Source organism: Brienomyrus brachyistius, chromosome 18 (assembly GCF_023856365.1).
Source record: "Brienomyrus brachyistius isolate T26 chromosome 18, BBRACH_0.4, whole genome shotgun sequence".
NCBI lineage: Eukaryota > Metazoa > Chordata > Actinopteri > Osteoglossiformes > Mormyridae > Brienomyrus > Brienomyrus brachyistius.
Genome location: NC_064550.1, coordinates 15,735,770 through 15,758,654, shown reverse-complemented (window position 1 = coordinate 15,758,654; position 22,885 = coordinate 15,735,770). Strand labels below are relative to the sequence as shown.

General features: G+C 45.9%; 3 protein-coding genes across 4 annotated transcripts; 2 read left to right on the top strand and 1 right to left on the bottom strand.

The window, feature by feature from the left end:
* Positions 1–58: 58 nt before the first annotated feature.
* xndc1 (xrcc1 N-terminal domain containing 1) lies at positions 59–4,915 on the bottom strand. The gene is made up of 9 exons (XM_048984182.1): positions 3,740–4,915; positions 3,367–3,508; positions 2,914–3,069; positions 2,586–2,737; positions 2,011–2,096; positions 1,512–1,642; positions 1,237–1,306; positions 872–1,032; positions 59–654 (listed from the first exon to the last, which is right to left on the bottom strand). Exons 1-9 carry the CDS (start codon positions 3,803–3,805, stop codon positions 413–415), a joined length of 1,206 nt encoding a protein of 401 aa, XP_048840139.1. The 5' UTR covers positions 3,806–4,915; the 3' UTR covers positions 59–412.
* Positions 4,916–4,957: 42 nt separating this feature from the next.
* Positions 4,958–14,169, top strand: rnf121 (ring finger protein 121). Its single transcript, XM_048984184.1, has 9 exons — positions 4,958–5,111; positions 6,087–6,124; positions 6,269–6,410; positions 8,191–8,345; positions 8,433–8,540; positions 9,068–9,188; positions 9,305–9,438; positions 10,256–10,357; positions 12,854–14,169. Exons 1-9 carry the CDS (start codon positions 5,034–5,036, stop codon positions 12,972–12,974), a joined length of 999 nt encoding a protein of 332 aa, XP_048840141.1. The 5' UTR covers positions 4,958–5,033; the 3' UTR covers positions 12,975–14,169.
* A 124-nt stretch (positions 14,170–14,293) lies between these two features.
* Positions 14,294–17,098, top strand: LOC125713218 (interleukin-18-binding protein-like). Of its 2 annotated transcripts, none has more exons than XM_048984188.1 (6): positions 14,294–14,472; positions 14,707–14,793; positions 15,049–15,105; positions 15,369–15,501; positions 15,616–15,765; positions 16,043–17,098. In XM_048984188.1, the coding sequence occupies exons 1-6, from the start codon at positions 14,445–14,447 to the stop codon at positions 16,059–16,061; spliced, it is 474 nt and encodes a 157-aa protein (XP_048840145.1). In that variant the 5' UTR covers positions 14,294–14,444; the 3' UTR covers positions 16,062–17,098. The 2 variants fall into 2 exon arrangements, with proteins under 2 accessions (XP_048840145.1, XP_048840146.1); XM_048984189.1 differs by having other exon boundaries at positions 15,616–15,789; positions 16,043–16,086.
* Positions 17,099–22,885: the final 5,787 nt, after the last annotated feature.

The window sequence follows — 22,885 nt, the reverse complement described above, 5'->3', positions numbered from 1 at the left end:
CACTGTTACGTCCATAATCAAAATGAAGGTTTATGGAACAACAAGTCAAAAGCAACAATTGACAAAAAGAAAAAACTGTTGGCTCTTATTGGCACAGATATTACAGGTAATCAAGACAGAAAATTAATTTTGGATGAAAGCCACTGTTGTATATAAAATGGAGAAAAGAGAATGTGTTTACAGCACAAGACACAAAGGGTAAAAGTGAAAAAGACAAAAGTTAAATGCACAGCTGGAGAGAATCCGCCCACAGAACAGTTAATTTTTTTGATGCCCATGAAAAATAAGTTCTTTCTCCGGGATGGAGAGACCATGATGATCCGCATCCAGTGCCAAACGGCTGCCCCCTCGGCTTCCGGCACTGCTCACACCAGATCGCTGGGGTGAACTTGCCAGGGGCGACAACAGAAAGTCAGTCCAGCCACTCCCACTGGGGCTGGTCGGGGTCACTGCAGCTGCTGGCGTGCTGCTGGATCTGGCCCGGGGGGAACCTGAAGGAGCATAGTGGGCAGGGCACCAGGTCCACTTGGGGACTGAAGGAGGGGCTGGGGGAAGAGGTGGTGCTCGTTGCCATGGTAACCTGGGTCAATGGCCACTCCTCCTCTCCCTGGCACGAGGAGGCATGCATGGGCAGGTACTCACTGGTGAAATACCCTGACAGAGAGATCAAAACAGCCCACAAAACAGTGAGGGAGGGACATCGACACCGACGCCTTACAGTGTCTCTTACGGCACCGGGTCACTTTTTCCAAAGAAATCTGGTCAATGATTCTGCTGGGATTCAACCCAACCACCTTTAGGCTCAAAGTTTACATGCTAACAAACTGGCCTCTTGACTCTGCTCACTCAAAAACACCTAAAACACAATCACCTCCACATAAAGGGCAGATTGTCTCTGGAGACTCGCTGTCCCCACATTCAGTCTGTGGACAGGCAAGGGTTCCGCTGGCACTGGAGCCTGCTGGGACGGACCCCGTCCGAGCCGCAGCCCTGCCCTTCTTCGTGGAGGGAGGGGCGTGGCTGTGAGCTGGCCTGTGGGAGAACAGGGTGTGAACAATCCAAGGCGTGAATTCTGTGAAAGACTTTTCAGAATGTATTTCAGAATAGTGTCCCCACCCTCGGACCCATTACACATTTTGATAGGAGAATTTAGAGAAACTCCTGCAGCGCTGAACAGGATAAATGGCGGGAAGATGGACGGACGGATGGATGCTGAAAGCCGGCCTAGTGCTTTACCTTTTTTTAGTGACTGACTTCCTTTCCAAGTGTCTCCTGGTATGATTCTCACTGGTCTTGGGCACATTATCTGTTAAGGAGGGGGGGTCTTTTACCATCATTATTTAATAAATGACAATGATAATTTCCAATATCCCCCTGCACCATTGTTGCCACTTTAATATACAGCACATACAGGTGGGATATGGATGGAACCTGTTTTGTAAAACTGTACTGAGTTGTTACCATGGTAACAGCTGGCCCACTGTTCCAGCAGCACCCCTAGCGGTACTTACCCCCGCAGCTGGTCTGGCTCTGCTCCTTGGGGAGCAGGTGCTTGGAGGACGCGGCTGCCGTGACGACCTTCCGGGCCACCCAACTCAGCCCCGCCCTGGATTTCTGGGCCCCCTTTTCTGAAACGGCCTCCCTGGAGATGCGATATACCAGCCCGTTTACCCTCCTTCCCGGCATAAGGACTCAGAAGCCCTGCTGACCAGCCAACAAGCATCCCATAATATGCAACTGCTTGGTTCATTAACCCTTGAACGTCCTGTGATCCGCACATCCTCTGAAATGCCTCGTTCTGACTACAGTGCCAGCAGACTGAAATGGGCTATTTCAATATTGCATGTACCTGCACTGCATATGAATGGTTGCAAACCTCTGGTTTATTTATTTGTGCACTGTCAGCTGTCCTTGTACTGGAACTGGCTGGCCGAGGAAGCCTTCCAACGTACATGCTACACGCGGCCAGTCAAACATCTTAAATCCTGAAATGCTTTAAGTGCAGGTCACCTTGTTGTCCGTCCAAAGAAGGTCCTTTGCACTGCTGGGCTCGACAGCCACTCTCTCACTTTCGATGTCATCTGCTCTGGGGTTTTCTGTGGGGTGGGGGGGGACACAGGGCAGAAAGTCACACATTAAGGGGCACACACATTTAAACATTTAAAAACCTGACAGCAACAATCCTAAGTACCATTATGTGAAAAATAATAATACTAAAATCATCCAAGAGTTGGTCAACTATTGTCATAATAATGACATCTGCACTGTCTGTTGTACCTGCATTGCGACAATTACGCGGAGATTCAAAAAAAGGGCTCAGTCTTTTGTAGGTATCAGACCTCCAATTATTTAGTTGTTAAATATTTATGGCTTACTAAGATTACAGTTGTAAAATACTATCCTCCTAGTTTGTACGTTGCTTTGGACAAACCAATCTGCTAACCAAATGTAATTTGAGACTCGTAAACACAGAGACCACACAAACCTCTTAGGCCGACATACAAAAAGTGATGATGATGATGAATGAGTAGGCGGGCGTGTGCAAGTGATTCTCCTAATCATAACACCCGCCTCCCTTTACTAACCGATTCCACGTTGTCTCTGGGCTCTGTTTCTGCCAGGCAGGTGCGGATGTGCAGAAAAGACAGACCGAACTGGGCATGCCTATTGAAGGGCTGCTGACAGGTCACACGCACTCGGTCCCAGGGTGCCTCCCTCCCTGCAGGGAGGAAGTCATCTGGAGGAGGGGCGACACAAAAAATGGTGACACTGGCAAACAAAACAGTGAGGGATACTTTTCTGTTTTGCAAACGAAACCCCTTTCATCAAGCGTAACACATACTGGCAGGTCAATGCCGACATGTCCAATGTTTCAGATAATTCAAAATTTTGAAAGACTGCCACACCGCTGACCTTTCTTGAACATCCGCACCCCTGTCCTCCCAGTGCCCTGCCTAGAATCTCCAGGGCTCATCAGTGTCGCCGTGGGCAGCAGCGTGACATATGGATGGTCCACAGGCCAGGAGGAACGGCCCACGTCTATCTGAATGAAGGCAGAGCCGCAGTTACCTGCCAGAGGGACAGAGGAACACCATATACCACAGCTATTCAAATCACGGTCCTCAAGGTCCGAGCCCTGCTGATTTTCCAGCTGTCCTTAACCTATGAACCAGCCAATTAAAATCAGTAATTATTAAACTACTTATTTGAGAGAACTGAAATCCAGGTCTGGATTTGGAATTGAGATCCAGATTTGAACATCCCTGCCATATACCATGGGTGTAAATTATGGGGAGGAAAAATGGGAGAAGCCAAAGAGGGTCAGTTTACAACGACACAGAACACGGAAGTGGAAGGACCGCTCACCCACGTCAATGTAACCAATCAGTGCAGCGCGGACTAACTGGAGCTCCGCCTTCATCACGCCGCTCCGGTCCTGGGCGCTGCACAGCCAGGGCCTCGGGGAGTCTGATACGGCGCACAGATTCTCCACGCCGTTTTTCGAGTCCTGCGACGTCATGCATGTATCGGGTTACAGATCGCAGAAAAGTAACGAGTCCGGTCATTAATGCATTTAATATGAATTTAGTACAAGATCGAGTTACTCGGTAACAAACAGTTACATTAAGAATAATTTTCTGGTAACAGTACTTATACTGGCTTGAATATAAGCCGTAAAAAGAAATAAAACCGCTTTATCCGCCGAATAGATTAGCATTTATAACAACCAGTGACATACCTGAGAGGTGAATGAAACAACGTATTTAATATTTACAGGAGCCATATGAATGTACATCGACACCATCAATCTGTCAAACTAGTGAGCCGATCTGCACAAACCCTTGGCTTTCCGTGCCACAGCATAACTTGTAAGAAAATAATGAAAATGTTCAGTTCAATCTACGAATTACTGTAATTCCGTCTGCCCAACATTTGGAATGACTACAGGATACAGACATTTTCCATTTTCCCGCTGCTGGCCGAAGGACACGCCCCATATATTCCGCGAGCCTTATGGGACATGTAGTTAGGGTTACAAATACACCGGGCTTTCATTAAATGAAACATTATACATAGATTACACAAATGTCAATTTACAGAAGGCGACCAAACATTTCTATTTGCTACATAAATGCGTATTTTATTTTATATTCAAGTCATTAAATTTGATTTAAGTTTTAAAGTGGGGGTTTTCTCCCCATGATGTCGGGTTTCCTTCGGGTAGTTTGCTCCCGCAGCCGAAAAACATAGTTAGGCTTAGTGACCGCAGCCCCGTCTCTGGGTTGGAAGATGGATGGAAGCTGTTTACTTGTGCTTGTGTCTCATCATTGTAAACGTATTTTTTTTTCCTGCAAGCCGCAGCACAGTACACCTCATTAGCCTGGTTGACCCCCCTTGTTCCAGTTTCTTTCCTTTTTTTATTTTCACTATTTTAGTGTTACATTCATTACTAAATATAACAACTGCAGACAAGATGGGACATAAATGATAATGGAACTCAAATTAAGATACAATTGAATATACAGATGAAAAGGCGAAAATAACAGTAATATTCAGTCAGAAACATTTTTATACCAAACGGGAAAAAATATTTTCTTTTGTCTCTTCTGTGCCATCCAACATACGCAAGTAAGCTAAGTGGCGTCTTTAACTGCCCCCAGTACACCATGTGTGTGTGCGTGTATGCTTCCTGTGATGGACCGACATTCCTGAATACTCAAGTCTAGCGTCCTCTGTACCCCCCCCTTAACAAGACCTGTTAGTCCACAGAAGCTTAAATTTCCAAATCATCTGGGCTTGCTGATTAAACAGTTATTTTAATATTTGAAGCGAGTAATTACAATTCATGAAAGAGCATTGGTTTTGCTAAACACACTAATGAGCGTTAAAAACTGGCTTCGTTAATGGCTGTAGGTCGACGTCGACACGTTAGAAAACGGAAGAGATCTAGGCGGCGTCGTTTTTTATTGGTCGACGCGTCGAGGAACCCGGAAGTTGCCGGCGTGGGGAATGCGTCGTCAGTGCTCACGAAGATGGCGGGGGTGTTTGAGGTGGAGGTTGACGGTGTAGAACACGACCATGGACACGGGCACCACGACGAAGCGCAGCAGGTCAGGTCTTTCCGGCGGCCGTAGCCCGCCAAAGAACTATAGGAGAGGCCTGTATGTCGGAAACCTGCGCGTTACAGGATGCTATGTAGCTAGCTTGCTAACCACTACTGACAGATAGTCTAGCTAGCCGGCTAAAAGGCAGTTGTATTGATTTAGATTTTTATCAAAGCGCACGGATTATATCACAAACACGCCAGATAAATGCATACCGCCAGTAGCACTCCGGTTTAAAACTTGCTGCTTATTTGATGCGGTGCAGTGCTGAACTATAGCAATATATTGACACCCCTCTATGAACTACTGGGTAACGTAATGGTTAGTTGAATGTCCTGCAGCTAACCACTGCACATTATCACAGATAGTGAGGTGTAGCGTGATAAGCCCGGAGTCGGCCAATCATATAGCATCTACTTATGCAGTATTATTAGAGCAAATTAGTTTACATTATTTTCCAATTAAGTATTTGCTGCCTGGCTGGTAGCATAGGCATGTGGATTTGGGGAAGGGGACGCACCTTTTGGCCAGTTAACATTCAAAGTGCACCAGAATCACCCCCTTTCGGTAATACTGGCGTCGGGTGTGTAAAAACCGAAACGTCGACGTACTCATGAGATCTTGGCTGTTTGCCGGGTGATGTGGGACCGGTGTCAAAGGTCTAGTCGGACAGCAGCGACTCAGTTTGCTGAAGACGGGTGTGTTGCAGGGGAACTTGAGGAAGTCCAGGGTCCTGGATATTCCTTCGCAGTCACCGGGATGCCCCGTAGTTGCGTCTTCGTTTCCAGGTTTTATTCAGGAATGTGAAGGAAATAATTCCTTTGTGATATGGCATGCTTGACTTGGCGAATTCAAAATTTTTGTTTGTCTTTAGAATTTGCAAATTGAAGTTTAGCATCCACGGATCTGTGTAATATTGGTGAATAAAGGTTTGTCTGTGTTTTTCCTTGTTTACAAATACCAATCTGTATCCCTGTCCAGATTGATTTGTCCCAGCTGTCGGCAGAGGAGAAGTGGAGGTCAGTGTGCTTGGCGTTCATGTTTGTGATCCGACTATCTGCCGTCTTGTGGCCCACGGCTGCTGATGGCACTTTCTGTAGCGTCCTCGGCCGCTTAGTCCACTGCACCCAAGCATCATGCTGACCCGTTCTTTCACACTGCAGGTTGGAGCATGCCAGGATGCACGCCAAGCACAAGGGCCACGAGGCCATGCACGCGGAGATGGTGCTCATTCTCATTGTCACCCTCGTCCTCGCCCAACTCCTCTTGGTGCAGTGGAAGCAGAGGCACAACAAGTCCTATAATGTGAGTTCACATTCTCACGTTCTTGTTCATGTTTTCACCTTGTTATTCAGCTGGATGTCTGATTGAAGCAGAAGTGGTGCCTGGATCATGAGGCAGGGTTTCTTGCATAGCCAGATAACTTGTCAGATTTAAGGTACCTCAGTTTAAATGGGCTTTTTGTTCGCTTTATCCCAGACCACCTTAAATCCAGCAAATTATGTGAGAAGTCTGGCTTTGTGATACAGGCCCCGGTCTAAAGCACCTACTTAACAATCTGAAAGGGACCAGCTAGAGTAGGGTGTCAGTGTATCCCAAAAGTTGCTGGTTCCAGTCCCATGGCAAGGTCAAGTTAATTCTCCACCTGTACGAATTGGTAAATGCATATTAACCGAAAGTGTTTGCTGAGTTAGTGTGACTGTCCGTCATGTCAGGCTTGCCCCTCCTTTCTAACCCTAAGTATTTGTCCCGCCTCTGTTTGCTTTTCACTCTACACTCTGACCTTTTTCGTCTGTTCAAGACATTACAATCTAATCTTGTTGTCAGACCTGTAATGGGCATTTTGTTTATGTGTCTGTTCTAAGGGCGGCTTATGTCCTTTTGGAGTGTTTTTTTCCCCTTGCATTCTTGTCATTGTTCACTAGGTGGTGCTCAAATCCTCTGCCAAAATGAGTTGCCGGCATTGTCTCAGCCTTGAAGGTGGCTAACAATGTGCCGGGCTGATTTTGTCATGGGACTGAAGCAGGATTCCTCCAAATGTTCATGGCAGGCTGAGGGGTTCCGTCTAAAGTTAACTTGCAGGTCTGGTCAGTGCCATTAGCTCTTGTCTGAAGGATCGAAAGCACTGAAGGCAGATAACACATATACAATAAAAAAACACAGAAAATTGTCAATCATTGTATTTAACCAGTCAGGCTTATCAAAGCTTTGCAAAGGTCTCTGATGCTAAACAGAAATACTTAGTACAGTAAGTAGAGAAGTACAGTAGTATGTCTGGTGTTTTTACTGTAATCTATTTCATAGGCTGGTTTTTTAGTCACCTTACTTTTCTCAGCTTTTCCTCAGTCGCTGTAGGCATTCGGTGTTCAGCGAATGTTCCGTTGTGGCTTCTAACCGAAGTGCTGTTTCCCTGAGCTGGTTCTTGATGTCACAAGCATGTAGAGTGAAAGGCATCTCCTCAGCAACGGTCTACGTGGTCAGAGGAGGATGTCGGTCGGCGTTTGGGCCACCCACAGTCCTACAGTCTGTTATGAGCTCAGAGGTGATCGCAGTCATGGAGGTCAAAGGAGCAGCGGGACTGTATGATGTCGCCAGTGTTTCCCAGTCCGGTTTTCAGGGACCTGCAGATGGTCCATTTTTGCTTCGTACTTGGAGCTTGGAGGGAGCAAAAACTTGGACTGTCTGGGGTCCCCGAGGACCAGGTTGTGAAGCGTTGATCTGACCACTGGTTGTCAACTGGTTTGGCCATCGGAGCCACATTTTTCCTCAGTTATTAAGTCATGACTTAATGCTGTTCACCAGAGGGAGGGGTGCCGGAAGGCAATTCTAAAAGCTGTTATTGTGGGGTGGAAGATGCCGGTATTTTTAATTTTTTTTAACAAACCGCACACTCTTTGATCCACTAAAAATAGCCCCATAACCTAAACCTGTTGAGAAACGCTGATATAGACAAGCCATTGATAAACTGTAATGTTCCACATGACTTCTAAACCCACACACCGGAGCATGTCATGTGAGTCACTGCGATGTAATGGATTAACTGAGTGTTCCTAAAGAGGTCTTCTGTCCCTGTGTTCCGCCGCAGTTGGTGACCCTGTTCCAGATGTGGGTGGTGCCCCTCTACTTCACCACCAAGCTTCACTGGTGGCGGTTCCTCGTCACGTGGTTCATCTTCTCTGCCGTTACTGCCTTTGTGACGTTCCGTGCCACGCGGAAGCCACTGGAGTGTACCACTCCTCGGTAGAGGGCCGCCTCCACCTTCACATGCATAATGTTATGTTCTGTTTTATCTTTCACCAGTAATGTGGCTCATCCTTCTCCCCCCAGGCTGGTTTACAAATGGTTCCTGCTCCTCTATAAGTTGAGCTACACGACCGGCATCGTGGGATACTCTGTCGTCATGTTTACTCTGTTCGGCATTAATTTGATATTTAGGTGAGCTGGCGGTCATCTTCTTGTTGAACGTTGGGCTTTCTGGGGGCACCTGGGGTGTAAGATCCCGACTTTAATGTCAGTCTAATAAAATCTGTATCATCCTCTGTGCTTCGGCCACCAGTTTGATGAAGCCATCACAGGTCCTCTTATGCAGGTGGCTTTTGTAATGAAGGCTGAGCTTGTTGATTTAATGAAGCAAGTTTCAGCTTATTTGGCCTGCATGCACTCTGATATTCCAATGCAGAATGCATTAATCAAACACCCCTGCCCCCCCCCACGTACCTGGGATTTGCACATTTTTTACATCTCAAATTTCCCTTCGATTCGTTAATTTTATCGGCAATTGTTTGAAAATATCCGAATAGTGTTGCTTTGAAAAACACGGTGAAAATATCGCATGATGTCTGAATGGTATGAAATTAGATACTCAGTCAGGATCCCACTTCCTGTCTCAGGTTCTCTAAAATGTTTTGGCACCTGTTTCCTGTCTCCCCCCACCCTCCCCTCACATCTCTGTCTTCCCTCAGAATAAAACCAGAAGATGCCATGGACTTTGGGGTGTCCCTTCTCTTCTACGGCCTCTACTACGGTGTACTGGGCCGTGACTTTGCTGAAATGTGTGCCGATTTCATGGCCTCCACTGTTGGGGTGAGCCCCGGACTGGACTCCCCCTGCCTTACATACGTTTAGCTGGGGGGGGGGGGGGGGGGTATATCCGTTTGTGTCCACCTGCCACCCTTACGGCACTGTTTCCTGTTCCTCAGTACTACAGTGCTTCAGGGATGCCCACCAAACATCTGTCGGACAGCATCTGCGCCGTGTGTGGCCAGCCCATCCTGGTGGACGTCAGCGAGGAAGGAATCATTGAGAACACCTACAGGCTGTCCTGCAATCATGTGTATCCTGATGTAGGGGGGCGGGACCCCCACTCTAAGATTATGCAGGCTCAAATGGGTAATATACACACTATTTGACTGGTCATTTTTAAAACTAAACAGGAGCTTCCTATGTAAGAATTGATCAGTTTTTTTGGCAAATCACACCAAAATTGAAGCAGAGTCAATCAATAGTGGCACAAGAAAGGACAGTTAGTCCTTTGTGTGAAACAAGACCTAAAAAACTTGCCTTTTGAATATTTCTTTTGGTGAGGAGAGGGGTTAGAGATTGTCGAGGTTGCGGGTGTGGGAGGATGAAGGGGTGGATGCAGGGGGGGGGAGTGACGTGGCCGCCCAGGGTACATGGTTGTCATTCTGAAAGCACCTGGTTTTCTTTGAAGGTTCCTTTTGCTACTATGGTAGCTCATCACGCGTGTAAATGTCCTTTTATTCCAGAAACTTGAATATCAGAAATTCCTATTTTTGCACTTGCCTCTGTCTCATTGAGTGAAAGTGCACTGGATTTAGTCTTGGCCTCATGTAAATATGACCGAGACTTCCCAAAATTACTTACTTCCTCTGCTCATCAGATTTTTGATTGGATGTGAACTGCTGTGTCATAGATCTGATGTTTGTGGCAAAATGACTAAAGCTTTTCAGAACATGAGAATGTGTGTCAACTTCATGTGTGATTTTGGGAAACCCCAACTGTTTTGTTTAGGAAAATGAAGCCTGGTGACTTGCGTATGATCATTGACAAAGACATACGGACAGTAGTATTGTAGTCCTCTTTACCCCTGCTGCTGCTACTTTTTTGTTTCCTTAACATTTCCCATACAGATTCCATGAGTTCTGCATACGAGGCTGGTGCATTGTGGGAAAGAAACAAACCTGTCCATACTGTAAGGAGAAGGTGGACCTGAAGAGGATGTTCAGTAATCCGTATCCTTTAGCTAACGTGCCCTTGCTATATTGGTCACACGGCTTCGAACTCGGTGGTCTGCTTTTCTTAGAGACCTCACCTTATTTTCCGGCCCCGTTATGAGGCATGTCTGGCAGAAATGCTAACTAAGCATCTGGCTTAGGGGTTTTCTCATGCTGTCTTATGCTACAGTTAGTGTGGTCTGTACTGCTTTCCAGGCAGTCTTAGGGACAACCCCAAAAGCCTTTCTCATGTTGTTAGAGACCAAAGATTGTAAGAACAAAACTCTTGACCTGACATTTTAATGTCAATGGAAATAATTACATTGTACTTTTGAAATGCAGGTGTTTTATTTATTTTAACTACCTAGTTAGGCATATTGAGGTGAGAACCCGTCTAGTTGCAAACTAAACCCAAGAACAGCTCTGCTCATATGTGCTTGCTAATTTGATGCTGATTCTAGGATTAATTCTGAACTTAATCCATGCTTGGCCTTTATTTTAAAAATGACTAGGAATGACTGAGGAAGCCCTCATGGGAATGGTATCTTGGGAATACGATTCCTCTGTCAGCCTCCTGTAAGGACCGTGGTGTTAAGCTTGTGAATTTTTAACTGTAAAGTACCGATGTGTGTAATGGCACGCAAAATTCACGTTTCCATAAACGGTTTGGTGCAATTTCAGTACAGCAGGGAAAACACAAGTTTTTAAATTTATCTGGCAGGAGGTTTCTGGTAAGGTTGTGATTTGCAGATGTGCGTTAGAGATTTTATTTATATGATGTTGATGTAGTGTAGGGAGACTTCCGGCCAGGAACTCTAAACTACAGCTTTTAGGCGAAGAATCTAGACTTTCAATTGCTTTGCAAATGGAACAGGCAGCGTGATTTCCAGCATTGGGCCTCTGAACCAGGCTATTAAACACCAGCTGCTCCAAACATTTTCACAGAAATGCACGTCACTTTGGATGAAGGTGTGCTGAATAGGTCACATGTAAATGCTACTTCTCTCTATGGCCAAGAATGGCCAGCATCTAATTCCAAAACCAAGGGTATTGATCTGAAGTTGGCTCTTCTGGGAAGGCTTTCCAGTAGCTGTTAGAACATTGCTGGTGGTCTTTGCCGTCAATCTGGTTGGGTGGTGATGTTGGGTAACCAGGTGCCTTTTTGTCAGCTTGTGTAGCCAATCTGAATTCTTCCTCTCTAGCTTAGTTCCCGAGTTAATTAAGCAAATATCCAAACATTTGTAGAGTCTGGATCCAGTACTGGGTGGGAAATGTCTCAGCAAGGGAGGGATTATCGATGGAGAGTTTGGCAGGAGCTTCGCGGTCTTCACCTCGATTGTGTTTCCTGAGAAACAGGGCAAAGTGGTTTTGGTGTGGAAGTGTCACGCTAGCCGTGGGATGAAGGCGCACACCTGGCTGCGGTGTTGGTTTGATAAGTAAAGTAAAACATATAGATCTTGAAACCAACGCAAATGTCACTCTGAATTGGCAGTTTCTACATTTTTTTATATTTTATTTAAAGGGTAATTGGATGAAGCGTGAGTTTGGTCAAAGGTGCCTGTGCTTTCCAATTATGCAACGTGGGGTTGTTGGACTCAGTCCATGAATGGCGTGATTCCTTTTTCACTAACTCTGAGTTGCATTCTTAGCATGTGGCTGAATGACTTTGCAATAAAGGAATTGCACAGTACAGTCATTTGGTATGTTCTGTTCTGTTGATGTACTCTTGCGAGAGAGATCCCATGAGCTAGTTTCCGGTGAGGGTTTCTACCTCTTAACTGATCTGCATTTACTGGTGTTCGCCGACGGTCACCGGTACACATATGACTAACAGGCCGCTTTGCTGTCAGTCCATCGTTAGCAATTTGGCCATGATGGGACTGAATCAGACAGCGTAACACGAGGTGCCCTATGTCTGATTAAAGCTGCAGAGATCAGAAAGATTGTTTACATTTGTATTTTTTTTTCTATTTGAAAACTTAAACTTTTTGAAGACCCTGAGAATGTGAAAATTACTGTGAAATGCAGGTTTTAACGTTTTGAGTCTTTTTTTTTTTTCTCTCTCTATTAGTAGTAGTCAGTCTCACCTTTTGACTAATTGATAGATACAAGCCCCTTATGAAAGTAAATGGATGTTTTACTTTGTTAGGTCCAAAGCTCCAGGCACTATTATAATGGTGGTTGAATTGCAGATCAGGCATGAATTTTACTGCAGTTTCTACACAGGGCCAGTACTACTTGGGCAACTGCATGTATTTGCCTGGACATTTGAGGTGCCATCGTTTGTGTTACTGCAGTGTGTGTGTGTGTTATGCTGTATCTGTCAACTGACACCATGAAACACAACATGAGTTTAAGTAAAACTGGTTTTATACGTTTTATACATTATAATGGTCTGAGGCATTAGATGCGTCCTGTGTTTAGCTGAGTGAGGAGGAGCTGCCCCTCACCACGGTTTCTTTAGGCTCTAAGAAAGCGGTTTTTAATGTTTTTCCTTTGACACCAATCATTCAGCTGGGAGCGGCCGCATGTCATGTACGGACAGTTATTGGACTGGCTTCGCTATCTTGTTGCCTGGCAACCTGTGATCATTGGTCTAGTGCAAGGAATCAACTACATCCTTGGACTGGAGTGAAACCCGGTGCCCAAAGGGGCGTTTACATCGCGGGCACGGACCGTGGAAGAAGTCACAGGCGGGCCAAGAGACTCGACTGGGAAGCTAGAACATTAACGTGTGAAACTTCAACACATGGATATATACATGTATACATATACATACGTATGTATGTTCTTGTGTGTCTCTGTTATGTATGTATGTGTATATATCTATATAACAAAGGGATGTGCTAATCTGTATTTAAAAAAAAATGTATAAAATTTACCAGCAATCTGGGATTGAGTACATATTTCTTTATACATTTTTTGTGTAAATGAACTGGACAGATAAGTCGGTGGTTTCATGAGAAGGATTTGATTTGATTTGATTTTTAATCGTATCTGTTTATTTCCCCCTAAACAACATCACTCCTCCATTTGGGAACAGGATTCCTGTTCATGATCCAGTGTTTCCAGCTAGTTTCTGCGTTTTCCTACCCAAGACTGCAGATCCAGGATGCTGGACGAAAATGGGAAGCACTCTCAACGGGCTTTATCCACCTAGGAAACGTGACCCTTGTATGTCAGTGGTACTGTTCAGATTAAACTGCCCACGAACTGAGGTAGCAGCAGCATATGAAACATCTTGCTGTATTTCCCCCATAAATGCTTTGTCCCTAAGAACTTGTAGGGAACATTTCATTTGTCAATGGATGACTTGTGGCTGGTTCTGGTTTGTATTTTTATTTTTTATTTTACCCATTTCTGTATAACTCGCGTGTGCACGAGTGCGTGTGCACGAGTGCGTGTGCACGAGTGCGTGTGCACGTTGGCTGTTGAGACTTTTAATATTTTATGACGTATGATTAGGCCTGGCGTATTTCAAACCTTTACAGTACGTTTTTAAAATACGGCTGCTTTTGATTCGATCTTTATTAATCGTAACTTTCCTTTTTCCCCTACTGTTGGATGTTTCTGTGGAGTGCGATGACTCGGGGTGTTTAGGGTTTGTAGTCTTTACCAAACACTAATTCAGTTACAATGGTTAATTTATTAAGAAAAGTGAAAGTGTAGATTGAAGAGACATTTTGAAAAGCTCCACGCCCAGATGTATGAAATGTTATTTATGATTCTTTAGTTGTTGGAAGCTCACCTGTCGAAATAATAGGTGCAGGTTCCTGAGGTACCATGTCAAACATTTTGGGGGGAAAAGTATTAAACATATATTGATACAACTCATTCTCTGCTGGTCATTTACTGTTACCCCTTAAAATTTTGCCTTTGTTCATTTATAAGGTTGAGTGTTTCACTGAGTAATTTCAGGGTGATGACCTTGCAGAAAGGAGTGACCACAATACTAATGTTTCTTGAACGTCTTGTGTCACTCGGTAGTGACGTCTGCGATTTGATGATTCACACGTGAGTTGTGTGTTTAAAAGTGGGAAGGATCTTTAAAGAGCGGCATGTTCTTTGAGTTCGAGTGCATCTGAAACTGACAGCCCGTCGAAGCATGGAGCAGCAGCGGCCAGCGCTGACAGGTATGCTGCGATGCAGCTCGGCTGCATTCTATGCGTCCTTGGGTTTCCTTCGTCAGTTCTTACTGAAAATGAATTTATAAGCTACAATTAAATTTTACAATATTGTGAATGAACAGGGAAGCCATGCTCGATACTGAAATGAGCTTTTCTTAGACCTAAAGCCAAAATTGTCGTGAAGAGATGCGTGTGTCTTAGTTACCTGAGCTACAAGAGTGTAATGCGATCTCTCCATAGTCGGCTGTCATGGGCCTGTGATCAGTGCTTTCCTCGTTGCCCTATTGGGAACCCTGTGCTGCCATATTGCGGCTGACACTCCTCCAGGTATGTACGTGTGTCTTCGTGCCCAACAGTTGCAGTGTGATCTAAGGTATTGGTGTTGTCATCTGCAACACGATGTTCAGTAATGATGGAGAAGCTCATCCAAGGAGTATTCATGTTCATTTAGGGACTCGTTGTAGATGGTGTCTGTGGTGTACTGAAAAAAAAAATTGTATGTATTTTTCAGCATAAATAGCTATATAAATTCTTTAATGTGTTTACTTATAATGCTCAAAATATTTTTTCCCTCTTTGCCAGACTTGAGGCCTCCTAAAATTGAGGCACTAACAAAATCTACATTCAACCCCCGCCCTGGTAAATTGCATGTTTTCTTTGTAATTAGTTGCAATCCCATATTCACTAACATTTTTTTTCACATTTATTATTGCTCTAGATTATTTACATATTACATATTGCTATAAGTCTACCATACTTATTTATACATACATACAATACAATACAACTTGACGTTAGTTCTACCCTGTTCTGTATTGTATTCTGTACTGTGTTTTTGGTACAGTACCTGAACATGTCCAGAGATGATAAATTAGGTAACTCGTTTTTCAAATCGTATGCAGGGAAGCCGCTGAACTTGTCTTGTGAGGCAGATCCCGGATTCCCAGGTGTTTTCACTCTCATTTACTGGTTGGTAAATAATACGTTTGTGGAGCTGCTGCACCCTGCTGGTAGGATCACCGAAGGTGAGGAGAGGTAAGAGCAGCATGAGGCTCCCTCTTCTCCTCCTTCTCTGTGGGCTTTTTAAGTGCATATGTTGTATCGGCTATGGTGTAGGAAGATCCACAAGTAGATGTTTCTGCCTTGCAGTGAGAGCACAGTCAACAATTCAGTGGTCGTCCGGAAGGATCTGATGTTGACTGTTGTTAAGCCCAAGGATTTCAGCGCCAGTTACACCTGCGTTGTGATGAGCCCCACAGGAAAGGACTCAAGGACAGTTAGACTGAGGCGGAGGAAGAGGTGACTAAGTCACATCTGGAAATGGTTTGTGATTCTACTTCAGGTCTGGCAGTAGAGGAGCAGCCTTTCCACTTCTTTCATTGAACAACTCTTGTTACTGCTTTTTAACATCTGAGAAAATCTGCCTGAACCCCCCACAATTAACTGTGTGGTATAAAAATAACTTCACCTGTTTAAGGGGAACACTGAAGCAGTCATAGAAGAAAATCTTCATAGTAATATTATAAAACCTACATTGTACTGCCTCTGATATGTGAATGAATTTTTCCCGCCTCAGGAAGATGTCTCCCACCTGAGTCTGACGGTGCCGTGGACGGTTGTTTGCTCTTGCTGTAAACTCATAGATGTTATCGTCACCCCCCCCCAGCCTCCGCTATGTACAAACTGCAGTGCCTTTTTTTTTCTCGCCGACCTCATTTGGTTTAAAGTTGTTATAATATTTTTGAAACAAATGCTGCCCAAAGAGAGTATGTGTGCATATATAGTGGCTTTCAAAAATATTCAACCCCCCCCCCTCCAAGTTACCAGATTTTCCTGAATTACAAATTAAACATACATATTTCCTTCATGCCAGTATTTCTATTTGAAACTCAGTGTCTAACTGTAAATTTTTATTTCATTTGTCAATGAATCTTTTTTTTTTTAAATGGTACAACTGAAAGATGCTGCTTGCTGAAGTACTTACAGTCATTACCACTAAATTTCTGTGCAATTTTATTTTATTTTTTAAAGTTCAGGAGTGATTTTCGCTCATTCGTCCTTGCAGACATGATCCAGCCCCCTCAGCTTGACTGGATGTCACTTGTCTGCAGTTTTCAAAGTATTTCAAAGTTCGCCACAGATTCCCTATAAGATTCACATTTGGACTTTGACTTAGCCACTGTAGAAATGCAGCATTTTTTATTTTTGTTGTTTCGCTGACACAATTGATTTTCACTGTATGTATTGTGGTTTCTGCCCCATGTTTGCCCACATTCTGCTCATTGATGTCTCTTGGCTTTAATATTCCCTGTATCACTGCTTATGGGACATTTGTTATGGGGGCAAGATTTGCAACGTTTTTCATACTTTTGTTGGTTTGCAGCAATTTAGTCTGTCTAGTATTTTGGCGCTCTGGGATTATGAATTTTTTCCGCTACTCTGTAGAATACCATCCCTGCTGTAGCCACGTTCCTCTGCTTTGTTCCCTGTCCTTCCTGAAACAGGGCATCACGTTGGACAAATGTTTGCGAGATCAATGGGTGACCTGTAATCTGGATTTTGGTGACGGCTCAATAGTAAACTGTTCCTCGCTCTTATTCTTAAAGTTAATAATTAAAAAAAATCAAGAATGTCTTGTCTTGGTCGGGGTATTTTTGAAGCCTGGGAATTTGTATATTCGTATTCGTATATTCGTATTCGTATGAGTAGGGTATTTGTATATGTAGAGCATTTTAACCGTGTAAATGAATGACGCGTGGTTCTAAACAACTGATAAATAACTGATATAATGCAAAGCGACAGAGAGTAGTGTACCAACAGCCAGTTCATCGCAGTGAGCTTCTAAACTTTAGATACGGTTCAGTATCACTGGCAAGAGGATATCTACCTATTTTGAAGTTTCCTATAGTTGACATTTCGCAATCAATGTCCTCAGATTATATATAATTTGATAATGCAAATGAACATAGTGACATCATGTGGTAAATACTGCATTGGTGTGGAATCCAGAAATTAGGTCTCGTTGAAATGCAATGAAGCCTTTCATGCGAACGGGATACGCTGATCTGCTGAACTGCGTTTTTGTTTGTCTGAAGATAATAGTAAGTATCAAAATCATGGCTTTAAAATATCCTGGCCTGTATTGTTTTCCTAGTGAAAGCATGGCTGCCAACTTTGGTCAGCTGGCTGGCGTGAGATTTTCAATTCGAGACCAGCCTGCACGCACATTTACATGCATGTAACAGTTTTATTACCTGGTAAATGATCGGTAGGGTTTGCAAACTACCCCGATATTTTTGATGTAGCTAATTTTGGGTTTATAATGGAATAATCTAGATTTGCTGATAAATTTCTTGCGTGAATGTGGAAAAGCATGAGTGCCACGCTAGATGCGGGAGAGTCGGCGACCCTGTGAAAGGAGGCTTGTAATTGTCTTGAACTGGGAAAAAACAGGCGTCGGTACTCCCCTTGTTACTCGGCACCAGGTGCCGGTACTCCCCTTGTCACCAGTACTCCCCTTGTCACTCGGCACCAGTACTCCCCTTGTTACTCGGCACCAGGCGCCGGTACTCCCCTTGTCATTCGGCACCAGTACTCCCCTTGTCACTCGGCACCAGGTGCTGGTACTCCCCTTGTCATTCGGCACCAGTACTCCCCTTGTCACTCGGCACCAGGCGCTGGTACTCCCCTTGTCATTCGGCACCAGTACTCCCCTTGTCACTCGGCGCCAGTACTCCCCTTGTCATTCGGCACCAGTACTCCCCTTGTCACTCGGCGCCAGTACTCCCCTTGTCACTCGGCGCCAGTACTCCCCTTGTCACCAGTACTCCCCTTGTCATTCGGCACCAGTATTCCCCTTGTCACTCGGCACCAGGCGCTGGTACTCCCCTTGTCATTCGGCACCAGTACTCCCCTTGTCACTCGGCACCAGGCGCTGGTACTCCCCTTGTCACTCGGCACCAATACTCCCCTTGTCACTCGGCGCCAGTACTCCCCTTGTCACTCGGCGCCAGTACTCCCCTTGTCACTCGGCGCCAGTACTCCCCTTGTCACTCGGCGCCAGTACTCCCCTTGTCACTCGGCACCAGGCGCTGGTACTCCCCCTTGTCATTCGGCACCAGTACTCCCCTTGTCACTCGGCACCAGGCGCTGGTACTCCCCTTGTCACTCGGCACCAATACTCCCCTTGTCACTCGGCGCCAGTACTCCCCTTGTCACTCGGCGCCAGTACTCCCCTTGTCACTCGGCGCCAGTACTCCCCTTGTCACTCGGCGCCAGTACTCCCCTTGTCACTCGGCGCCAGTACTCCCCTTGTCACTCGGCGCCAGTACTCCCCTTGTCACTCGGCACCAGGCGCTGGTACTCCCCTTGTCACTCGGCGCCAGTACTCCCCTTGTCACTCGGCGCCAGTACTCCCCTTGTCACTCGGCGCCAGTACTCCCCTTGTCATTCGGCGCCAGTACTCCCCTTGTCATTCGGCGCCAATACTCCCCTTGTCACTCGGCGCCAGTACTCCCCTTGTCACTCGGCGCCAGTACTCCCCTTGTCGCTCGGCGCCAGTACTCCCCTTGTCACTCGGCGCCAGTACTCCCCTTGTCACTCGGCACCAGTACTCCCCTTGTCACTCGGCGCCAGTACTCCCCTTGTCACTCGGTGCCAGTACTCCCCTTGTCACTCGGCACCAGGCACCGGTACTCCCCTTGTCACTCGGTACCAGCAGATACTGAGAGATGCCAGTACTCTGAAGCAAAAAAACTGGGGGTGCTGGTTCTGCGTAGCGCCACACCGCCAGCACTGATAATACTGTAAATTACAAGTTCTTATATTGTAAGTTGCTGATAAGCTGGCATGTGATTGAGTTTGGCGGTTCTGAACTCGTTATGTCTAAAATACCCAAGAAAGTACTGCGTAATTTACGGGATAGGACAGTGAACGAGCCATGAAAAGAGGAATGTCACCGGCTGGACAAGAAAATTACATATTTTAAGATTAACGATCGCACTCCCGGATTGAACGCACCGCGGAGCGCAGTAAATCTTTCTTCCTGGGGACGAGCCAAAGAAGCAATTAATGTTTTATTAAGGAAGGTCGATGAGTAAGATGTGAGGATCTGGGCGTACATTACCGACGACTACTTAGACACTTTCCAATTACGCCGCGATAACGCGAACATTCTTGTAAATCAGAACATCAGTAACGCTCATATCTCTTATCCCTCCATAAACTCGAGAGTTGCCATTTTTCTTATTTGCTAAGAGGAACCAGCTAATGTGGACCATGCATGTGCCAAATAATATTTAATGTTTAATTACCTTTTAAAACATTCTCACTCTTACTTGACCGATTGTCTTAATTGGGGACTCGGCTATATTTTACGTTAACGGGAAGGAGCGTCAAAGCAAGTTTTATATGCAGGAGAGGGGGAGGGTCTGCCGTATCTGTCTTGCTCTCTCTCTCTCAGGCCCCTTCATGGCGGTGAAAGCGCTTATCAGCCCGTCGCAGGTGGGCTGCATCCGAACAGGTGTGTTATCGCCGCGCACACAAACAGGCGCGTCCTCGCTGCCTATCGCCTGTTTTTCTGCGGCGCACACAGACCGCCTGCTTTATCCGCACCGTGTACCGCAGCCGCGGTCTGCACACGTGGTCCCGCGCTGTGCTTCCCAGGCTCCGGCATACACCTGCACTCTCATGCGATGTTATTCTTACAGTCCAACACACAGCCCTTTAAGATGCATGGGCTGCGAACTCCCTTTTTCACGCACCTGCGCTGGCTTGTCCACATTTTCCATGCACGTTTTATTACAAGCCCTTTATCTAAAGTGACTAGTGTGACAACGTTAACACCTCACATGGGTCATGACAGTTCCTTAACCAATTCAAGGCTGAAGCGAACCGATCAAAAGGTTAATGGTTCCTGTCGCTTGCGTATTTTTATCCAGTGTTATTCGCCACTTCCAATTGATTTTTTCCCCACTTATTTCCAACTTATTTTGGTTACTTCTCCTAGTTGCTCATTAGACAAAAAACCACTAAAACAATGATTTCATATTTAATATTTTATATTGCGGTATCTTATGTCTGTTTCCCAGACGACGCAGAAACGCACTTCTGCGTATAGCTGCTATTAGGAGAAACCCGTGAAAATCTGGAAAGTCGGAGTGAAGGACAATCCCCGCGATTCTCTCCCCCATGCACGTAGCCAAGGTTGGATCAGCCCCCATCGGACTTGCCGCTAGCCGTCGAAGCGCAATCTTCAGAGTGCAGCCGGCGCCTGACTGCGCTCCCGCTATTAATTACGCTGATGGATCTCAGAAGCGCCGCTCTGCAGCCACGGACCTTGTACTGCCTGCTGCAGTGCTAACGAGCGGCAGTAAATCAGAGGCTGACGGGGAATCCGTCTTATTGCCTGTGTAAATCCGCTGATTATACACAATGATAGCGGCAATGCGCTGTTCCGGGCCAGAGGATGTTATAGATCGTCTCTTATAGGTAATACAGAAGCCTACCTAGCTTATTAACTACGATGGAATAAATCGCAACTCGTAGGATGTTAAGATAAAATGCAAAATATGGCGTCAGTATTTAATATTTTTTCGCGTTCAACCGTGTCATTATGACACCCCCACGGACTCCTCACTTATCTACCATTACACGAATTAGTCACTTGGTCAGACAAAGTGACAGTAAACAAGGCGGCGCCTGTGGTTTCTTCGCCTGGTCTTTACGGTAACCGATGTTCGTGAAATTGCTTCAGTTACAAAAAGTAGTTTATGTTTGCTCAGCAAATATAATGACAGTAATAACAATAGCGGTATGGCAGTGAGGACATTTGTTTTGACGCGTTCTGGATTTCCGTAGTAAATGGGTGAAAGTTCCACATGAACTTGCAAATATCTCTCCGGACAAAAGAAAATGATAAACGGCGACAGGAAACGCACCGTCGTGCGGACACCGTCCCACACGCGCATGCGTACGCACACGCAGCTTGCCAGAAGACTTACACTATGAAATATGTCCAGTGCCGCCACACCGTCCACCATTTACTTAATTACAGGGGCATGGCTGGGAGGATACTGTAGGAGAGTGAAGGCTTGTGGGGGGGGGGAGTATGCAGGAGCCAGGGAGGCTAGCACCGTCTGGAGATGGATGTAACTGTCCTGTCTGTCTCATTAGAAGAGAGGCTAATGAGCTCCAGTGTTTTCTGCTGGGTCCCAATAGTCCCCCCCCCACTCCTGATCCCTCCTCCGCTCTCTCACTATCTTCCCTGCTCTGCATCTCTTTGCTACTAACTTTCTCCCTCTCTCTCTCTTTTTTTCTCTCCCTCTCTGCCTCCTCTTTTCCACCCTCCCTTCCTGGTGGACAGAGCCTCTAAGCTTCTCAGTGTGCGCATGAGAGCGAGTGAGCAGGAACTCCAGGTGCCACTGGGCAAGACCACACTTCTCCACTCCTCTTTCCCTCTATTTTTGTCTCTCTCCATCTTTTGCATCCTGGGAGACCTCCAGCAGCCGGGCAGGTGTAAGACGGTCAGGTAAGGTGATGGCCAGGCTAAGGTAGGTCTGAGGAAACTCGGAGATGGGAGATGTTTACCTTTGATGTGGTCGCTGTCCATGTGACTCTTCAGTCATGTGATATCCTGTCAACTTCCTTGGAGTGAAAGTTTGGTGCCATGAGTTACATGGATTTGGAGGGACAAACCATTTGTTGAGGAGATGTGAACTTTTACGGGCCAGTGATGGACTTGCAGCCAGGAGAGTGTTCACAGTGAGAGTCAGTGTTGCTCACAGGCATCTTGGGTTCCCTTTTGGTGGGATGGAATCTATTCCTGCTGGGGTTCTCATTGCCAGTAAATGCAGTAGTACCATTATCCTTCTCGCTGAGCAGCTAGTGGGAGATGTGTTGGCATTATTGTGAGTTGGCACACAGCTGTGGAATTCCTCATGGGGTTTAACGTCAGTGTGGTTCATGGGACCGCCTGGTGACAGCCCATAATAGCTCTCTCTGGACGCCCTGTGAATGATGGAGAGGTGAAGGGCAGCATCCAAGCCATGGATACATGCTGAGCACCTGCTGGACCGTTGCACCCAGGTGTAGCTCATGCTTTCAGATCTGCAACCATTTACACGTGCACCTTTCGCAGAGTGCTGGGGCTGCGTATCCTGTGCAAGAGCACAAAAGCCATTATTGATTACCATTCTTTAAACAGTACACCACCTGCTGGCCGTATGTGACCAGGGCTACGGCAGGAAGTTCACCCAGGAAGTGACACGGAGGAGGCAGGTATCTACTGGATGACCGGGGGGCTGTTACTGTGTCGCCGAAGCCTTTGTTTTGGAGTGGGGGTGCACCTGACAGCATTGGAGGGATATATGGAATCGAGCCCATATGACCCTACTGTGACGCTGTAGCACTGCCGCCAGCA